This window comes from Oryx dammah, unplaced genomic scaffold (assembly GCF_014754425.2).
Source record: "Oryx dammah isolate SB20612 unplaced genomic scaffold, SCBI_Odam_1.1 HiC_scaffold_10, whole genome shotgun sequence".
NCBI classification, from domain to species: domain Eukaryota; kingdom Metazoa; phylum Chordata; class Mammalia; order Artiodactyla; family Bovidae; genus Oryx; species Oryx dammah.
Genome location: NW_024070194.1, coordinates 42,845,692 through 42,862,409, shown reverse-complemented (window position 1 = coordinate 42,862,409; position 16,718 = coordinate 42,845,692). Strand labels below are relative to the sequence as shown.

General features: G+C 42.3%; 1 protein-coding gene across 4 annotated transcripts in view; it reads left to right on the top strand.

Annotated features, from left to right (window-relative positions):
* XRN2 (5'-3' exoribonuclease 2) overlaps positions 1-16,718 on the top strand; it is a 66,488-nt gene that overhangs the window by 6,436 nt on the left and 43,334 nt on the right. For 2 of the 4 annotated variants that reach the window (XM_040248612.1, XM_040248613.1), the window contains exons 2-13: positions 7,212-7,339; positions 7,422-7,533; positions 8,939-9,050; positions 10,697-10,755; positions 10,832-10,921; positions 11,699-11,771; positions 11,911-11,961; positions 12,425-12,582; positions 13,762-13,836; positions 13,928-14,061; positions 14,161-14,218; positions 14,302-14,409. In XM_040248612.1, coding sequence (XP_040104546.1) covers positions 7,212-7,339; positions 7,422-7,533; positions 8,939-9,050; positions 10,697-10,755; positions 10,832-10,921; positions 11,699-11,771; positions 11,911-11,961; positions 12,425-12,582; positions 13,762-13,836; positions 13,928-14,061; positions 14,161-14,218; positions 14,302-14,409 — 1,158 coding nt within the window. Of the gene's footprint in view, positions 1-7,211; positions 7,340-7,421; positions 7,534-8,938; positions 9,051-10,696; positions 10,922-11,698; positions 11,772-11,910; positions 11,962-12,424; positions 12,583-13,761; positions 13,837-13,927; positions 14,062-14,160; positions 14,219-14,301; positions 14,410-16,718 lie in introns of all 4 variants that reach the window. The other 2 variants (XM_040248614.1, XM_040248615.1) reach the window with 2 other exon arrangements.

Below are 16,718 nucleotides of genomic sequence, written 5' to 3'. Positions count from 1 at the left end.
AACCCCTCTGAGCATTTGTGTTCTCATTAGTAAGTGAGATGCTCTGTACCTCACAGGGTTGTTGTGAGGAAAGAGGAAAATAATCCATGAGTAAAAGCCCTGAGAACAGTGCCTGTCCCATTTTAAGTATTCTGTAAACGTTGGTGGTAATTAGTAGTCCTTGTTGACTGACACCATATAAAAATGGAGCTGACATGCAACGTGAAAAAATACTCAGTTCAGTTCAGTTCAGTTGCTCAGTCGTGTCCGACTCTTTACGACCCCATGAATTGCAGCACGCCAGGCCTCCCTGTCCATCACCAACTCCCGGAGTTCACCCAAACCCACGTCCATCAAATCGATGATGCCATCCAGCCATCTCATCCTCTGTCGTCCCCTTTTCCTCCTGCCCCCAATCCCTCCCAGCATCAGAGTCTTTTCCAGTGAGTCAACTCTTCGCATAAGGTGGCTAAAGTACTGGAGTTTCAGTTTAGCATCATTCCTTCCAAAGAAATCCCAGGGCTGATCTCCTTCAGAATGGACTGGTTGGATCTCCTTGCAGTCCAAGGGACTCTCAAGAATCTTCTCCAACACCACAGTTCAAAAGCATCAATTCTTCAGCGCTAAGCTTTCTTCACAGTCCACCTCTCACATCCATACATGACTATTGGAAAAACCATAGCCTTGACTAGATGGACCTCTGTTGGCAAAGTAATGTCTCTGCTTTTGAATATGCTGTCTAGGTTGGTCATAACTTTTCTTCCAAGGAGTAAGCGTCTTTTAGTTTCATGGCTGCAGTCACCATCTGCAGTGATTTTGGACCCCCAGAAAATAAAGTCTGACACTATTTCCACTGTTTCCCCATCCATTTCCCATGAAGTGATGGGACCGCATGCCATGATCTTCGTTTTCTGAATGTTGAGCTTTAAGCCAACTTTTTCATTCTCCTCTTTCACTTTCATCAAGAGGCTTTTTAGTTCCTCTTCACTTTCTGCTATAAGGGTGGTGTCATCTGCATATCTGAGGTTATTGATATTTCTCCCGGCAATCTTGATTCCAGCTTGTGCTTCATCCAGCTTGGCGTTTCTCATGATGTACTCTGCATAGAAGTTAAATAAGCAGGGTGACAATATACAGCCTTGGTGTACTCCTTTTCCTATTTGGAACCAGTCTGTTATTCCATGTCCAGTTCTAACTGTTGCTTCCTGACCTGCATATAGGTTTCTCAAGAGGTAGTTCAGGTAGCCTGGTATTCCCATCTGTGAGAATTTTCCACAGTTTATTGTGATCCACACAGTCAGAGACTTTGGCATAGTCAATAAAGCAGAAATAGATGTTTTTCTGGAACTCTCTTGCTTTTTCGATGATCCAGCGGATGTTGGCAATTTGATCACTGGTTCCTCTGCCTTTTCTAAATCAGCTTGAACATCTGGAAGTTCATGGTTCATGTATTGCTGAAGCCTGGCTTGGAGAGTGTGTGCAATTGTGCGGTAGTTGAGCATTCTTTGGCATTGCCTTTCTTTGGGATTGGAATGAAAACTGACCTTTTCCAGTCCTGTGGCCACTGCTGGGTTTTCCAAATTTGCAGGCATAATTGAGTGCAGCACTTTCACAGCATCATCTTTCAGGATTTGAAACAGCTCAACTGGAATTCCATCACCTCCACTAGCTTTGTTCATAGTGATGCTTTCTAAGGCCCACTTGACTTCACATTCCAGGATGTCTGGCTCTAGGTGAGTGAGCACACCATCGTGATTATCTTGGTCGTGAAGATCTTTTTTGTACAGTTCTTCTGTGTATTCTTGCCACCTCTTCTTATTATCTTCTGCTTCTGTTAGGTCCATACCATTTCTGTCCTTTATTGAGCCCATCTTTGCATGAAATGTTCCCTTGGTATCTCTAATTTTCTTGAAGAGATCTCTAGTCTTTCCCATTCTGTTGTTTTCCTCTACTTCTTTGCACTGATTGCTGAGGAAGGCTTTCTTATCTCTTCTTGCTATTCTTTGGAACTCTGCATTCAGATGCTTATATCTTTCCTTTTCTCCTTTGCTTTTCACTTCTCTTATTTTCACTGCTCTTTGTAAGGCCTCCCCAGACAGCCATTTTGCTTTTTTGCATTTCTTTTCCATGGGGATGGTCTTCATCCCTGTCTCCTATACAGTGTCACAAACCTCCATCCATAGTTCATCAGGCACTCTATCTATCAGATCTAGGCCCTTAAATCTATGTCTCACTTCCACTGTATAATCATAAGGGATTTGATTTAGGTCATACCTGAATGGTCTAGTGGTTTTCCCTACTTTCTTCAATTTAAGTCTGATTTTGGCAATAAGGAGTTCATGATCTGAGCCACAGTCAGCTCCTGGTCTTGTTTTTGTTGACTGTATAGAGCTTCTCCATCTTTGGCTGCAAAGAATATAATCAGTGTGATTTCAGTGTTGACCATTTGTTGATGTCCGTGTGTAGAGTCTTCTCTTGTGTTGTTGGAAGAGGGTGTTTGCTATGACCAGTGCATTTTCTTGGCAAAATGCTATTAGTCTTTGCCCTGCTTCATTCCGCATTCCAAGGCCAAATTTGCCTGTTACTCCAGGTGTTTCTTGACTTCCTACTTTTGCATTCCAGTCTCCTATAATGAAAAGGACATCTTTTTGGGGTGTTCTAAAAGGTCTTGTAGGTCTTCATAGAACCGTTCAACTTCAGCTTCTTCAGTGTTACTGGTTGGGGCATAGACTTGGATTATCGTGATATTGAATGGTTTGCTGTGAAGACGAACAGAGATCATTCTGTCATTTTTGAGATTCCATCCAAGTACTGCATTTCGGCCTCTTTTGTTGACCATGATGGCTACTCCATTTCTTCTGAGGAATTCCTGCCCGCAGTAGTAGATATAATGGTCATCTGAGTTAAATTCACCCATTCCAGTCCATTTTAGTTCACTGATTGCTAGAATGTCAACGTTCACTCTTGCCATGTCTTGTTTGACCACTTCCAATTTGCCTTGATTCATGGACCTGACATTCCAGGTTCCTATGCAATATTTCTCTTTACAGCATTGGACCTTGCTTCTATCACCAGTCACATCCACAGCTGGGTATTGTTTTTGCTTTGGCTCCATCCCTTCATTCTATTTGGCAACTACATCAAAATTTATGGCCTGAATTTTTAACCAGAATACTTTAATTTAAAATTTTCAGTAGCCTTGTGACCCTTTCTCCCCAAAATATCACCTGTGTTGTGTCTTTTCTGAAGTTCTGAGCTGCTTTAACGGAAATCTAAAACCAAGTTCTACAGTATGTTATCTGTCAAGAATCCACCTGCAATGCAGGAGACCCCAGTTTGATTCCTGGATCGGGAAGATCTGCTGGAGATGGTATAGGCTACCCACTCCAGTATTCTTGGACTTCCCCTGGGGCTCGGCTGGTAAAGAATCTGCCTGTAATGCAGGAGACCTGGGTTGGATCCCTGGGTTGGGAAGATCCCCTGGAGAAGGGAACAGCTACTCACTCCAGTATTCTGACCTAGAGAATTCCACGGACTGTATAGTCCATGGGGTTGCAAAGAGTCAGACATGACTGAGCCACTTTCATTTCACTTCAGTTTCATTAAATGGAGGGAGCTCTTATTGCAGCAGAACCTCAAGCATGAGTCCGATTTTTCTGTGTCTGCGTGTGTTGCACGCTTAGTTGCCCAGTCGTGTCCAACTGTTCGTGATGCTTTGGACTGTAGCCCACCAGTCTCCTTGGTGCATGAGATTCTCCAGACCATAAACTGAAATGGGTTGCCATACCCTCCTCCAGGGCATCTTCCCAACCCAGGGATCAAACCCCCGTCTCCTGTATCTCCTGGGCTGCAGGGGGGTTCTTTTTGCTGCTGTGAAATATATGCAGGGTTACACACAAAATGCATTTACTTAAATATTACTGATAGTTGGGGTTTCTACCTTACATGTGAAGTGCCAGAAAGTTGTATATCATTGACTAGAATAGCAGGTTGGTGTGGAGTTTATTTTAGGGGTTTTGCATTAAAACCTGTGGAGTGTATTTTTATATAGTCACTATTTGTGTGTGGACCATCTTTACTTTTTCACATACCTTCTTTATCAGCCTGTGCAGAAACAGGCTGATCTCTTAGCTCCTTGTCTGGGATGCAGATAGCTCTTCCTCTCCTCATGCCGTGGGCCGTGGAGAAGTGGGCTTCCTGTGGGGTAGGACTGGCCTGACATCCAGCCTTCCATCAGCCAGGGTGCTGACTGCCCTTCCTCCGCAAGCCCCTTGTCTTTTGGGAATAACGGTCTCAAGGTGCCTGGTCCTCATGGGGCCTGAGATGGTGAGCGGAGGGGAGAGTGCTAGGTTTGACCAGCTGGACTGTTCCTGCTGCTGCTGCTTCTGGATCCTCCAGAGGCTCTTACGTGAGCCCTTTGTTGGCCTGGTGCCCTCAGATTCTCCCACATCTGCATGTTTGAGGCATGCCCTCTGATCAGATCTACTAGTTTTCCACATTTCGGGCATCCCCTGTGATTTACCAGTCTCCAACGCTTCTTCTCTTGGTTTTCCAGCACAGCTCTGTAGTGGTGGTGGGATGTTTTTAGTCTTTTACATGGCCCAGGGATAGAAAGGGAAGGCTGCGATGTGTGCTGAGTTTATTACTGGAAACCCCCAAAGATAATGAAAAGCTATTTGAGATGAATTGGTTTTCGTGTTCAGAGTAGCTCTCCTTGTAGCTACTCTTTGATTAAGAATCTCTTGAATCCAGCAGCAGATACGCTCACATTGTATTTAATGGCCAGGCTCTTGAAGAGTGAGTTCCTTTGTTGAGAATCTTCTCCTGAAGAAAGAAACTCTAGGTTTATGTAATTAATGTGTTGAAGATATCCTTAGAACTCCCAAGAGGAAAATGTGTGTCTTTCTTGTTGGGAATGCCTGGCGCTCTTTTCTCAAAATCAGGACCTGCCTACACCTTCTTCCCTAGGCTCTGCTTTCTAGGCAGGGGAAGTGGAAACTCATCAGCTACACTCAGCATTTCTTGAAATGCTGCAATATAGCAAGCCAGCAGTCTACTGTTTTTGTAAATAAAACTTTATTGGAATACACCTATACTCATTCATGTCCATATTGTTTAGGGGTGCTTTAATTTTATAAAGGTAGAAATGAGTTGTTGCAACTGAGGTCATAGGTCAACAAGTCAAAAATACTTAACTGTCTGACTTCTTGGGAATCATAAAGAAAGTGGGTCTGGATTCTCCTGAGTATGGTGTCTGCTTGGTTCAGGAGGAAGGGAGGTGTGGATCTTGAGTGTAGAGCAAGTGGAGCGGCACAGCCTCCTGCCTTTATAGAGCTTGTTTTTGTTTGGGAGTCATCAAACGATCTTCCCTGATAGACCTCTAAAATTGACTTGCTTTCCTTCCGGTTCACTGTTTCTGATTAAGCCCCTCTTTCCTGATTCACAGGGTGTCTGCACAGAACTCTGATAGCCTCTTTCTTTGACGCCCACTTCTCCCAATTAGAAATGCAAATTGAAGCCCAATCTCATTCCTTCCCTCTCTTGAGGATCACCGCTGTCCGGAGATTGGTGTTCATCCTTCATCTGCTCTTCTCTGTGGTTTCTGTTCATCCCTGAACAATGCCTAGCACTGTTTCGTTCGTTTATAATTTTCTGTAAGTGGTGTACAGTATGTGTTTTTCTTTACCTTGCTTTTTTGGCTTAAGATATTTGTGACCGTCCAGCTGGATGTTACTTTTGTAACATTTGTACTTATTGTTACTTTTGTACATTTGGAATGTACTTTTGTCAGACATTCCACTATATGGTTGTGCCACGGTTTCATCAATCCTTTCTGTGGGCCCTGTTTTTTTTTTCTCATTGACTTTTTGTCTTTATATCTTTTTAAAATAGCTTTATTGAGATATGTATCATATAATTCACCCGTTAAAATGATATGGTTCAGTGCGTTTTAGTATGAATGCAGTGGTACAACCAGCACCATTACCTAATTTTAGAACAGTTTCCTCATTTCCAAAAGAAATGTGACCATTTTCAGTCACTTCCTATCTCCTCCCCTCCTGTCTGCTCCCACTGCAGATTGAAGCTAATCTGTTTCTTTCTAAAGATTTGTCTGTTCTGAATCTTGTAAATAGGATCTTTTGTGGTCTTTTGTGACTGGCTTTTATTTAGCAGAATGTTTTTGAGGTTCACCCATGAGGTAGCATGTATATGATGGGTTTTTAAGTTCACAATTTTTTTTTAAAATGATATTTTGCATGTATTATTTTTAAAGTGCCTTTACTATTATTAAGAATAAAAGCCTAGCTCTTATCATTTGCTAAAGCTCTGGCAGAAAGAAAGATAATGCTTTACCACAAAAATACAGTTGAGAGCCTCCAGGAGTGAGTATAATAGCACAGTCCTTACCTTTTGAAGAACTTGCAGTGTAGTTGGGGGTTAGAATGACAAACCAAGTAGAAAAACACAGAATAAGAAAAATTGTGAGGACATGGAAGAGGAACAGTTAATTTGTTGGGGGGATGTGTTCAGCTGTGATAACACGGTGGCATTCGGTCGGAGTCTAGACTTTGGAAAATAAGATGTCAGGAAGGAGTGTTGGTCAGGAGGGAGGAGGAGGAACAGAGGTGTTGAGAGATGGAAGGGCATCTTCTGGGAGCAGGGGAGGTGGGGTAGCCTGAGCAGCGTTGTGGCAGGACGGAAGGCTGGTAAGGGCCAGGCTTGTGGATCTGCACGTGCTGTGGTGGCACTGGAAGACGTAGGCGAGAGAAGACACAGCCACGTTTGTACTTAAAGAAAACTGAGAGCATTGAGGATGGGCTGGAGAAAAGAGAGCCTGGAAGTGGGGCAGTCCATCCAAAGGCCAGTCTTTTGGGTGAGAAGTTATGCCTGATGCTGGTAGCAGGAGTGAGAACATGTGGCATGGAGAGGCATCTTTCAGGTTAAGTGGAAATGGGCGGTAAGGAAGAGAATTCTGGGAAGGCTCCCTGGTCTCTCTCTTACACAGCTGAATGACTTGGGAATTTGGTCAATATCCCCCACATAGTCAAGAGTAACTTGTCGTGGTGGAAGCTTTAAGGAGTAAAAATAGCCTATCTTGTAACTTAAAGATGAGTAAAAGTATTTTATTTCCAATTCAGAAATGAAGCACAGGTTCATACTGAGCCTAGGATATGTCAATTTCAGACTTGAACAGTCAAACCAAACTACTATTAATTATCACTTCCTCATAGCCAAAAGAATGCAATGGTGTAAAGATTCCTGTCGATGCCAGTAAGCCTAACCCCAATGATGTGGAGTTTGATAATCTGTATTTGGATATGAATGGAATCATCCACCCCTGTACGCATCCTGAAGACAAGTACGTAACCCATTTTTGTCGCTGATAGCACAAGTCACAGAGGAGTGCTTTATGATATTACACTATTTGCTTGTCATTGTAGACCAGCACCAAAAAACGAGGATGAAATGATGGTTGCGATCTTTGAGTACATTGACAGACTCTTCAGTATTGTCAGACCAAGACGGCTTCTCTACATGGCAATAGATGGAGTGGTGAGTGCTGAATCAGTTAAAGTCAGTTCCCCTGTGTTTTTTTTGCTGTGTTCCCAGTGTCTAGAATGAAAGTCAGCTAAGTGAAGACTGATTGATGATAATGAGTTTGAGAAAGAAAGCCTCATCTTTCAGCCTCTCATTCAGCTGTGTTTTGTGAGTGTGCCTGTTTTGTGCCAGAGCCCGTGAGGTCCTGGGGGTGTTGGTGGCTGCCCTGGCTTTAAAGGGCTCACCACTGCAGGGGCAGAGGCAGGGGTAGACGGGTAAGGTGAGCTACCCAGGGCCTTCCTGAGCATCAGCAGCTCATGCAGGGGATTGGGGCATGGAATGGGCAGTGCTACATGGCAGTGAGGCAATGGAGAGGAGCGTGCCTTTGTCCCATTTATTTATTTATTTTGGAAAAGTTAAGAGTATTGAATGAAAGAATTTTGAAAATCCAGAAAGCTTTGGGTCCGAGATTAACTTTTCTATTTACTCAAGGAAAGAATCTTAGCTGCCTGAAAACTTAAGCTACAAGTAAAGTATAGTAAAAAAAAGTAAAGGGAGCAGGAGTATGTCTTTCTTAGAGCAGATTACAGCTCACATTAGCTAAGTTTCTTGCAGAAGCCCTTTCACTGTACTCCGTTGTGTTTTTCTGCTGGGTCAAGGATAAGTTATGTGCACATTTGAATGTTTATAGATATGTACCCATTCTTGTCTGTAACCCTTTTTTTTGATGTTAAAAATAATAAATGTAGATTGTAGCGCTTAAAAGAGTTAGATTAGGTGGTCTCATTTTACAGGAAAGGGAGCTGTTTAAAGACAATATGAAATAGCTCATGCAGACAGGAGGCTTGAGAGTCCCTTCCAAACCCAGTTCAGTGCGATTGAAGTTACATTTGGTTAGAGTGATATAAGATAAAGTGTTCTCTTTCTACCCGCTGTGCTTTATTATAGAGACAGGGTGATAATTATGGTCTTGTGAATCCCATTTGGAGACCTTTCTTCCTTTTAGGTGTGGGCTCAGAGAAGGTATTCCTGATCTTGGCTCTGAGGCAACTACTCCCTCTCTGTGCTGAGTCTCTGAGTAAAGCGAGCTTTCCATCTGGGGTGCCTGAAAGTATCACAGCCCAGTGGAACTGTGCTGGGCCCGCCCTTGAGCTGTGCGGCCTTCAGTCCTGTGGCCTCATAGGGGGTTTGTCCTTTATTGACACGTCGCTCGTTCACCTGACTGCACTGCATTTAAGGGTTTTGGTCCAAATTTAAGCCCTCAGGTTCTACTATATGTGGTGAAAGGATTGTGTGGACGTATTACTTAGCTTTTCCATTTGAGTGTGCTATTTTTATAAGAGTAGCTGGTTCAAAATAATGTACAAATATAGTTGTAAATGTTTGAAATAGTATGTGAATATGAAATACCCATTTTCAGGCACCGCGTGCTAAAATGAACCAGCAGCGTTCAAGGAGGTTCCGAGCATCCAAAGAAGGCATGGAAGCAGCGATAGAGAAGCAGCGAGTCAGGGAAGAGATACTGGCGAAAGGTAAAGAGCATGCACCTTGGGCTTAGATGTGTTACACGAACTGTGTGGAGGGGGCAGGGCTGGTGCCTTCTCCTTACAAGTAGGTAGGGTTTTAATTTAATTAGGATCCCAGGATATCCCGGAGAAGTTTATGTTCACTGTTGAGGAAAAGTAGTTAATAGAATCGTTTATTCCTTTAATAAGCTTGTTCGTTTCTGAACTCTGTAGTAAAAGGGAAGTGAAAATCTCTCAGTTGTGTCCAGCTCTTGCGAACCCATGGGACTGTACAGTCCCTGGAATTCTCTAGGCCAGAATACTGGAGAGAGTAGCCTTTCCCTTCTCCAGGGGATCTTCCCAACCCAGGGATTGAACCCAGGTCTCCCACATTGCAGGCAGATTCTTTACCATCTGAGCCACCAGGGAAACTTGTGGACAAAAGGAAGGAATTATGTAGGGAGAGCAAATTGTCAGCTTCTGTCAGGGCGAGTGCAGCCCTTCGGTTCAGTTTCATCTGTCTGTAAACTAGAAATACATCAAGTGCTTCTTATTGCCTTTTGCTGTGGGGGCTGTTAGGAAGCTGCAGTACTGTAAGCATTTTCCTCCCATCAGTCTTGGTGGCTTGCTTGCTGCTTCTCCGTAGCACTCAAATCTGTATGCAGAGGCCTGGGATGATGGCACCATGTTTCCAGGCTGTCCTGGGATCGTGCACACTCACTGTGCCCAGAGCTCCCTCAGTTCAAGAAGGGGCTTGTGGGGTCGAATGGGGTCATCTTTGCAGTCCGTCTAAGGCCTGATGGGTCCAGAGGCAGGAGTTGGCTGTGACTCAGAGAGGAGGGAGACCAGGGTGCTGATCCCCTGGGACCGCTTCTCCCAAGACCCCTGTGGGTGAGGCGAGGTGAAGCTCAGTGCCTGCAGGGTGACTCATTCTCTGTTGTGTTACCTGAGGCAAAGTGATAGACCAGGAGAGCCACCATTATTGGTTCAGGATGTTGTATCTGGCAGGTGGAAAAAGAGGCATAGTGTAGTCGTCTGAGGCTTATAGTTACAGTGCATTTAATGTTTTTTAATTTGCTGGAAGTGTGCAAGTACATACATATTTTAACAGCTTGTAATTAATATTCTGATTACTGTTTGTATTTATAACAGGTTGTCTTTGCTTCTAAAGATGTCTTTTTTTCTTGAAGATGTTAGAAGAAGCTTAAGAAAAGGCTTTTCAGTGATCCAGAGGAAAAAATAGAATTTCTAAATCGCTCTAATGATATAAAGCTGTGATAAACTTGGCTTTTTAGTTTTTTCTTGAGCCCCTTCATCTTAAGAACTGTTACTGGGATTAGAGCCTCTACCGTGTGTGTGTGTGTGTGTGTGTGTGTGTGCGTGCGCATACGCATGTGTGCATGCCAGGTCATTAGGAAGAATGTCATTGTTTTTACATAACAATAGAGTATATTCTGTGTACCATGTGTTGTTTGACAGTCATGTTAAAGCAGCTTCATGTAATTCGAGGGGAGGAATCTTAAATTCTTCGAAAAGGGGGAACATTGTTCCTCAGGTGACAACACTTCTCTTTCTTTATATTTCAACTTTCTGTTTTTGTTGTTCTGATCTAATATTGAGTAACTTACCTCACTGTTTATGGGGAGAACAAAGCATTGCCCCTTCTTCTCTAGGTGGCTATCTTCCTCCAGAAGAAATAAAAGAAAGATTTGACAGCAACTGTATTACACCAGTAAGTAGTCTCATACTTTGCTAGCTATTGCTAACTCTTAAATGATAGGTTAATTTATTTTTTTCTATCATTTTAGGGAACTGAGTTCATGGACAATCTTGCTAAATGCCTTCGCTATTACATAGCTGATCGTTTAAATAATGACCCTGGGTGGAAAAATTTGACAGTAAGTTTCACATTTTGGTACTTCAAAAAGATGAGGGTGACAATTTGAGTCATATCAAAGTCATGTCCTTTGATAGGACTGATATTATTTGTCTTTTTCTCCCCCCATGAAATGCTGGTTGACTGTTAGAGGAAAGAGAAGCTTCTAGGGTTATTAGAGATGGGGTGCCTTGCATGGTCCAGTGACCGGCAGCCGAATTTTCTCTCAGTGCCAATTTTGTCCTCTTACCATCGCTGTGAAGCCATAAGATGGGACTCATGATTTAAAATACGTATATATGAAAGTAATTTCTGTTGTTAGAAATCAGAATACAGCAGGATAAAAGTCATGGGGCTGCCTTTAAAGAATGGCTGTGTGCTCCTGAGTATTTAAGTAAAATTTAAGCAAAATGTTTATATAACCTTGGGTTCATAAGCCTGTTTCCCTGTTAATTAGATGTGGTACTCTGTATTTAATGGGTATCTCTTATCAATTACTCTCAGGGCTTGTGTGGCTCCGTGCTGTATACTTGAGTAGCAGCGAAGAGTAGAAACTTGTGAACTGATCTGTTTTTCTAATGGCTAAGTTTGACCCCAAAATTTCATTTTTTCTATTTCAAGTAGTCAGTTAACTAGTGAAATAATTTTGATGTCTAACACACACCTTATTTAAGAAAAATTTCCGATTAGTAACACTATTTTAATAGAATTATCCTAGTTTATTTAAAATGTTCAGTTTGTTGATTTTTGAGCTTGAAAACTGGGAATGAGCTAAAAATGTTTAAACTGTTTTTTATAGGTTATTTTATCTGATGCTAGTGCTCCTGGTGAAGGGGAACATAAAATCATGGATTACATTAGAAGACAAAGAGGTAAATTCATATATAAATAGTTGATTATATGTTCTATTAAAAAAAAAGACAAGCCATTGTGTAGAAAATGTTTGGTAAAATGTGATATTCCCATAGTATGAAATCTGTTTACATAAATATATATTTCCCTTTTCTCTAGCCCAGCCTAACCATGACCCAAACACTCATCACTGCTTATGTGGAGCAGATGGTAAGTTTCTTCTCCGGGATCGGAATCTCTTGGGTTAAACAGTAGCGAGTCCATGGATTGGTGTGTAGTAATGAATTATTCATGGCTGCCTGGAAATTCTAAAATGCCATGCTTATTTTATGTTTGAGAGAGAACTAGTGTGGAGTTATTTAATCTGTGATTAATATTCATCTATCTTGATTTTTTATTTTTTATTTTTTTCAACTTTTTAATATGGTCATATATCTTTAAAATGGAAAGTTTCTAGGTGTTGACTTCTGAGTGGTAGTTACACTCTAGGCCCATGTTTCTGGAGGTCCTGTTCTTGGCCACTAGGAAGTTTTAGGCTTTTCAGCTTTGCTCTCTGTGTGATCCTTTGGGCTTTTCTTTGCCTTGCTGTCTTGTGTTATGATATCTTGCCTTTGGTTACAGTAAGGGTCTTCTGGAAATGCTCACTGTTTGGTATTTTATTGTTGATTGATAGCTGATCTCATTATGCTTGGCCTTGCTACACATGAGCCCAACTTTACCATTATCAGAGAAGAATTCAAACCAAACAAACCCAAACCCTGTGGTCTTTGTAATCAATTTGGACATGATGTCAAGGACTGTGAAGGTTTGCCAAGAGAAAAGAAGGGAAAGGTAAGAATTTCAGGATGGTAGTAGCCTCATTTAATATTTTTCAGTTTTATTTTTGTGATCAAACATACATAACAAACTACCACTTTTTAGCCGTGTTTAAATGTGCAGTTCAAAATAAGTATATAAATGCCTCATTTTAAAAATAGATAAAAAGAAGACTGGTTAGTTTGATTTTTTTAATCTACTTGCTCTGTTACCCCTCTTAGAGATGTATCTTTCCAAACTCCATAAACACACATTCACAACCTTGCATGCAGTCAGATTCTTTCTCCTCCCTGCTTTCCTAGCACAGCTTACATCTACACGAGGCTGAGGTCTCATAGGTAATAATGCCCATTGTATGTGATTTGTTTGGTTATTCTTCTTAAAAGGAACTATAAATCAAGTACATTAAACTTCTTGATACCTTTGAGTAACTCCTAGTTTCTCCCTATTATGAGTTCCCTTGGTTATATCCATTTAAACCATTTATATCCATTTTAAAGGGTGTCTGTTTTAAGAAGATTGTACCTCTTTAAAAGACGTGTTGAGTGAAAACTGGTAAAAAGTATGCATATTCACAGAGAAGGGTGAGGCATGTACATTAAAATGTTAATGTTGGTTGGGTGTAGGTCAGGGTTTGGCACACTACAGCTCTCCATGTCCGACCTATGAGTTAAGAGGGTCTTTTGTTTTTAAAGGGTTGTAAAAATAAAACCATGAAAGAATATGCAACAGAAACCATACATGTCTCCCTCCACAGGCTAAAATATTTAGTGTCTCACCCTCTGTTAAAAACGTGTGTGTGTTCAGTCAGTGTCTCGATGGTAAAGAATCTGCCTGCCAGTGTAGACCCGCAGGAGACACGGGTTCAATCCCTGGTCGGGAGGGTCACCTAGAGGAGGAAATGGCAATCCACTTCAGTGTTCTTGCCTGGGAAATCCCATGGACAAAGGAGCCCCATGGGGTCACAAAAGACTCAGACACGACTGTGCATCTGAACACTCAGCCCCTGGTCTAGGTGTGATTGAGATTGTGGGTAATTTTTATTTTTAAAATGGTTTGGTAAATTCTGCTCTTATTTAATACTTGTAATATTAAAATGGGTCTTCCTTTAGAAAAAACTGTGCTATTTGTTTGAATGAAGAAAGTTCCAAGATTCAGAGTAGATATATTGAGTCTTCACCCCCTTTCTTACAGCATGATGAACTGGCAGACAGCCTTCCTTGTGCAGAAGGAGAGTTTATCTTCCTTCGTCTCAGCATTCTCCGTGAGGTATGTGGCAGTGACTGTTGGCATCGGTGCGCTAATAATAAGCCAACTGCTATTTGATGGCTTTAATAACAGCATTCCTTTTTGGTCGCAGTATTTGGAAAGAGAGCTCACTATGGCCAGCCTGCCATTCACGTTTGACATCGAGAGGAGCATCGACGACTGGGTCTTCATGTGCTTCTTTGTGGGAAACGACTTCCTTCCTCACCTGCCATCCTTAGAGATTAGGTGTGTGCGTGTGAGCTTGTGTCCTCAAGCTCCTGTTTAGCCCTCTGGACTCTCCATGCAGTCTGGTCCTAATGCTTGATGTTTGTTTCCTGGTGGCAGGGAAGGTGCCATTGACCGCTTGGTTAACATATACAAAAATGTGGTACACAAAACCGGGGTAAGTTCACTCTTGAATAATTTCAAAACAGAAGTGTTTGCTTTTGTAAGAAGGTCATTTTACATGTATTTTATCACTTACAGGGTTACCTTACAGAAAGTGGTTATGTCAATCTGCAGAGAGTACAGATGATCATGTTAGCAGTTGGTGAAGTTGAGGATAGCATTTTTAAAAAAAGAAAGGATGATGAGGTAAAGTGTTTCTCTTGCAGTAGCTCAATTGCTCCTGTCTCTCATAGGCTGTGATGATCCTGTGATTGTCCTCTTAACCTCTCTGAGTGCGCTGTTAAATCAATGTAGTGTATCAAATACCAGTGTGATCACGAGTGGTCAGTGCTCTGACGATTTTATAAAGGCTGTGATGCTTGCTGTGTGGAATTATATATTGCACCCTGTGTGAGTTGCTTTGTACCTTCTCTCTTTTTAATCTCAAGTAAGATATAAATCCAAATACCTGCCTAATCAATGGGCCGTGAAATGAGGGTTCCAAAGCTAAAAGAATGCTGGAATTGAACTGGTGGCTGCCGTGTTTTATAGGCACTGTGTATGCTCTGGACTTTGCAACTCTGTACTCTGGTGGCAGAATATAGGGAATCTGGGATGGATTGACTGCATTGGCTGAGGTAGAGGGTTGCAGCTGGTGTAAGAAATGTGGGCGTAAAAGAAGGAAATAAAGTCGCAGAGCATTTTGGAATTAGTTATGTGGGATAGGGTGAGTCTTAGCATGGGCAGTGGGGAGTTTGCTGGAGCTATTCACCCAGGTCGTGAGCCCCCCTGGGGGTGGAGCAGATGGGGTGGAGATAAGGTCGAAATGCGTTTCGTTTTGGAGGTGCTGCGATTGAGGGCCCACAGGACACCTGAGAGGAGAAGTCTGTGAACTAGTCAGATGGATCCATGTGGAGCTCAGGTCAGAAGTCCTTCAGGAGATTTAAGAACCATGAGCAGATGGGAGATAGTTCCCATCTTGAGCAGAAACTTGACATCCCTGGGAGCTTATAAAGTGGGAAAGTGCCTCCATCAGGGGTCTCTGGGAGTGTGGAGGTTTCAGGAGAAGGTAAGGCTGGGGGAGGAAGCCCCTGGAGAGAGGCGAAGCTGTTGGTGCTGCCTGAGGTTGTCAGAGTGGGATGGATGGGCCCCTGGTCCTCAGGCTAGAGGGAGGGGCCGCAGCCTGGAGGCAGAGTGGGCTGGAGGGAGGCCAACAGTGGGTGAGAGGAGCAGAAAGGAAGCGGAAGGAGACCCTTCAGCGTCTTAGTCAGACAGATCTTTATGAGCAGATTGCAACATAATATCGCTTCATAACTTCCTGATCTCCTCAAAGATTAAGACATGTTATTGTATCTGACAAGATTTTGTGTTTTCCTCAGCTTTGCCTTACTGTAGCTAATGGCCTCTTCTTTAGAAGCATGGGTACCATTTTGTATAACAGTGGGTGGACTGTAGGCATTTTTTCAAAGCCTTTGGTACTTGGTAATCTTCACATGTAAAATTCAAACAGCAGAACTAACTCACTGTGAGGTATGACACACCCACCAGAACAGCCATTTTTAACAAGTCTTAACCGTCACAGCGGCTCCACTTGAACTGCTGCTCTTTATGCCGAAGAAATAAACTACACACATTGTGTATTACTGTATAAAATCTCATGTTAGAAAAGTCTTTTTCTGTGACTTTAGCAGACTCTGTAGTGTTAAATATTGATGGTATTTGGCATTAGACTGGGATGTGTAGGATTTGATAGAAACCAAAGTGCTTCAGACTTCAGTAAGTCATATAGTTTCCGGCTGGCCTGGCAGAGAGGGCATTTGACAGCTTTGGGTCTTTGTTGGTGTCCGTGACTTGTTATGATGTTTTTTGGCATGGTTGGGCATTGTATTGGACAAATTTATGAACCCTCAGAAATTCAACAGAAAAGTATCTGGGTGTATATATTTTCCAGAAACGTGTGTCCATGGACAGATTTCCAAAGGAATTCATAACACACAAAAAGATGAAATATCAGTAAGGTCCTGTCCAGGTAGATTTGATCTGCTTATGTGGCTGCCTCCCTTAAAAAGAGCAAAATAGTAGAATGGGAGTCTATCCATATTTGTTATTAAAATTGAACAGTTAGGTCAGAAATGTCTTTTTTATTTTATGAGCTTTGATTTTTGCCTTTTATCTTGCAAATGTTCACTTATTCAGCACATTTCCTGTTTACAACATGCCAGATAGTATTCGTATTCTGAGGGTTAGTGATACAAAAAAAAAAAAAAAACAAAATAAAAAATAGATGGAACTTCTGAGCTCGTGGAGCTGACATTCTTCTGGGGGAGATGGATAATTAAGACAAAGCTGAAATGTAGCATGCAGGGTGTGAGAGAGTGACACGTGCCGTGAAGGAAGTTAAAGCAGGGGACGAAGTGTCTGAGGAGGTCGCAGCCCTAGGAAGGGTGGCTGGAGAAGGCCTTGCTGATGCCAGGGAGGGGACCATGCAGATATTTTCAGGAAGAGTACTGCAGACG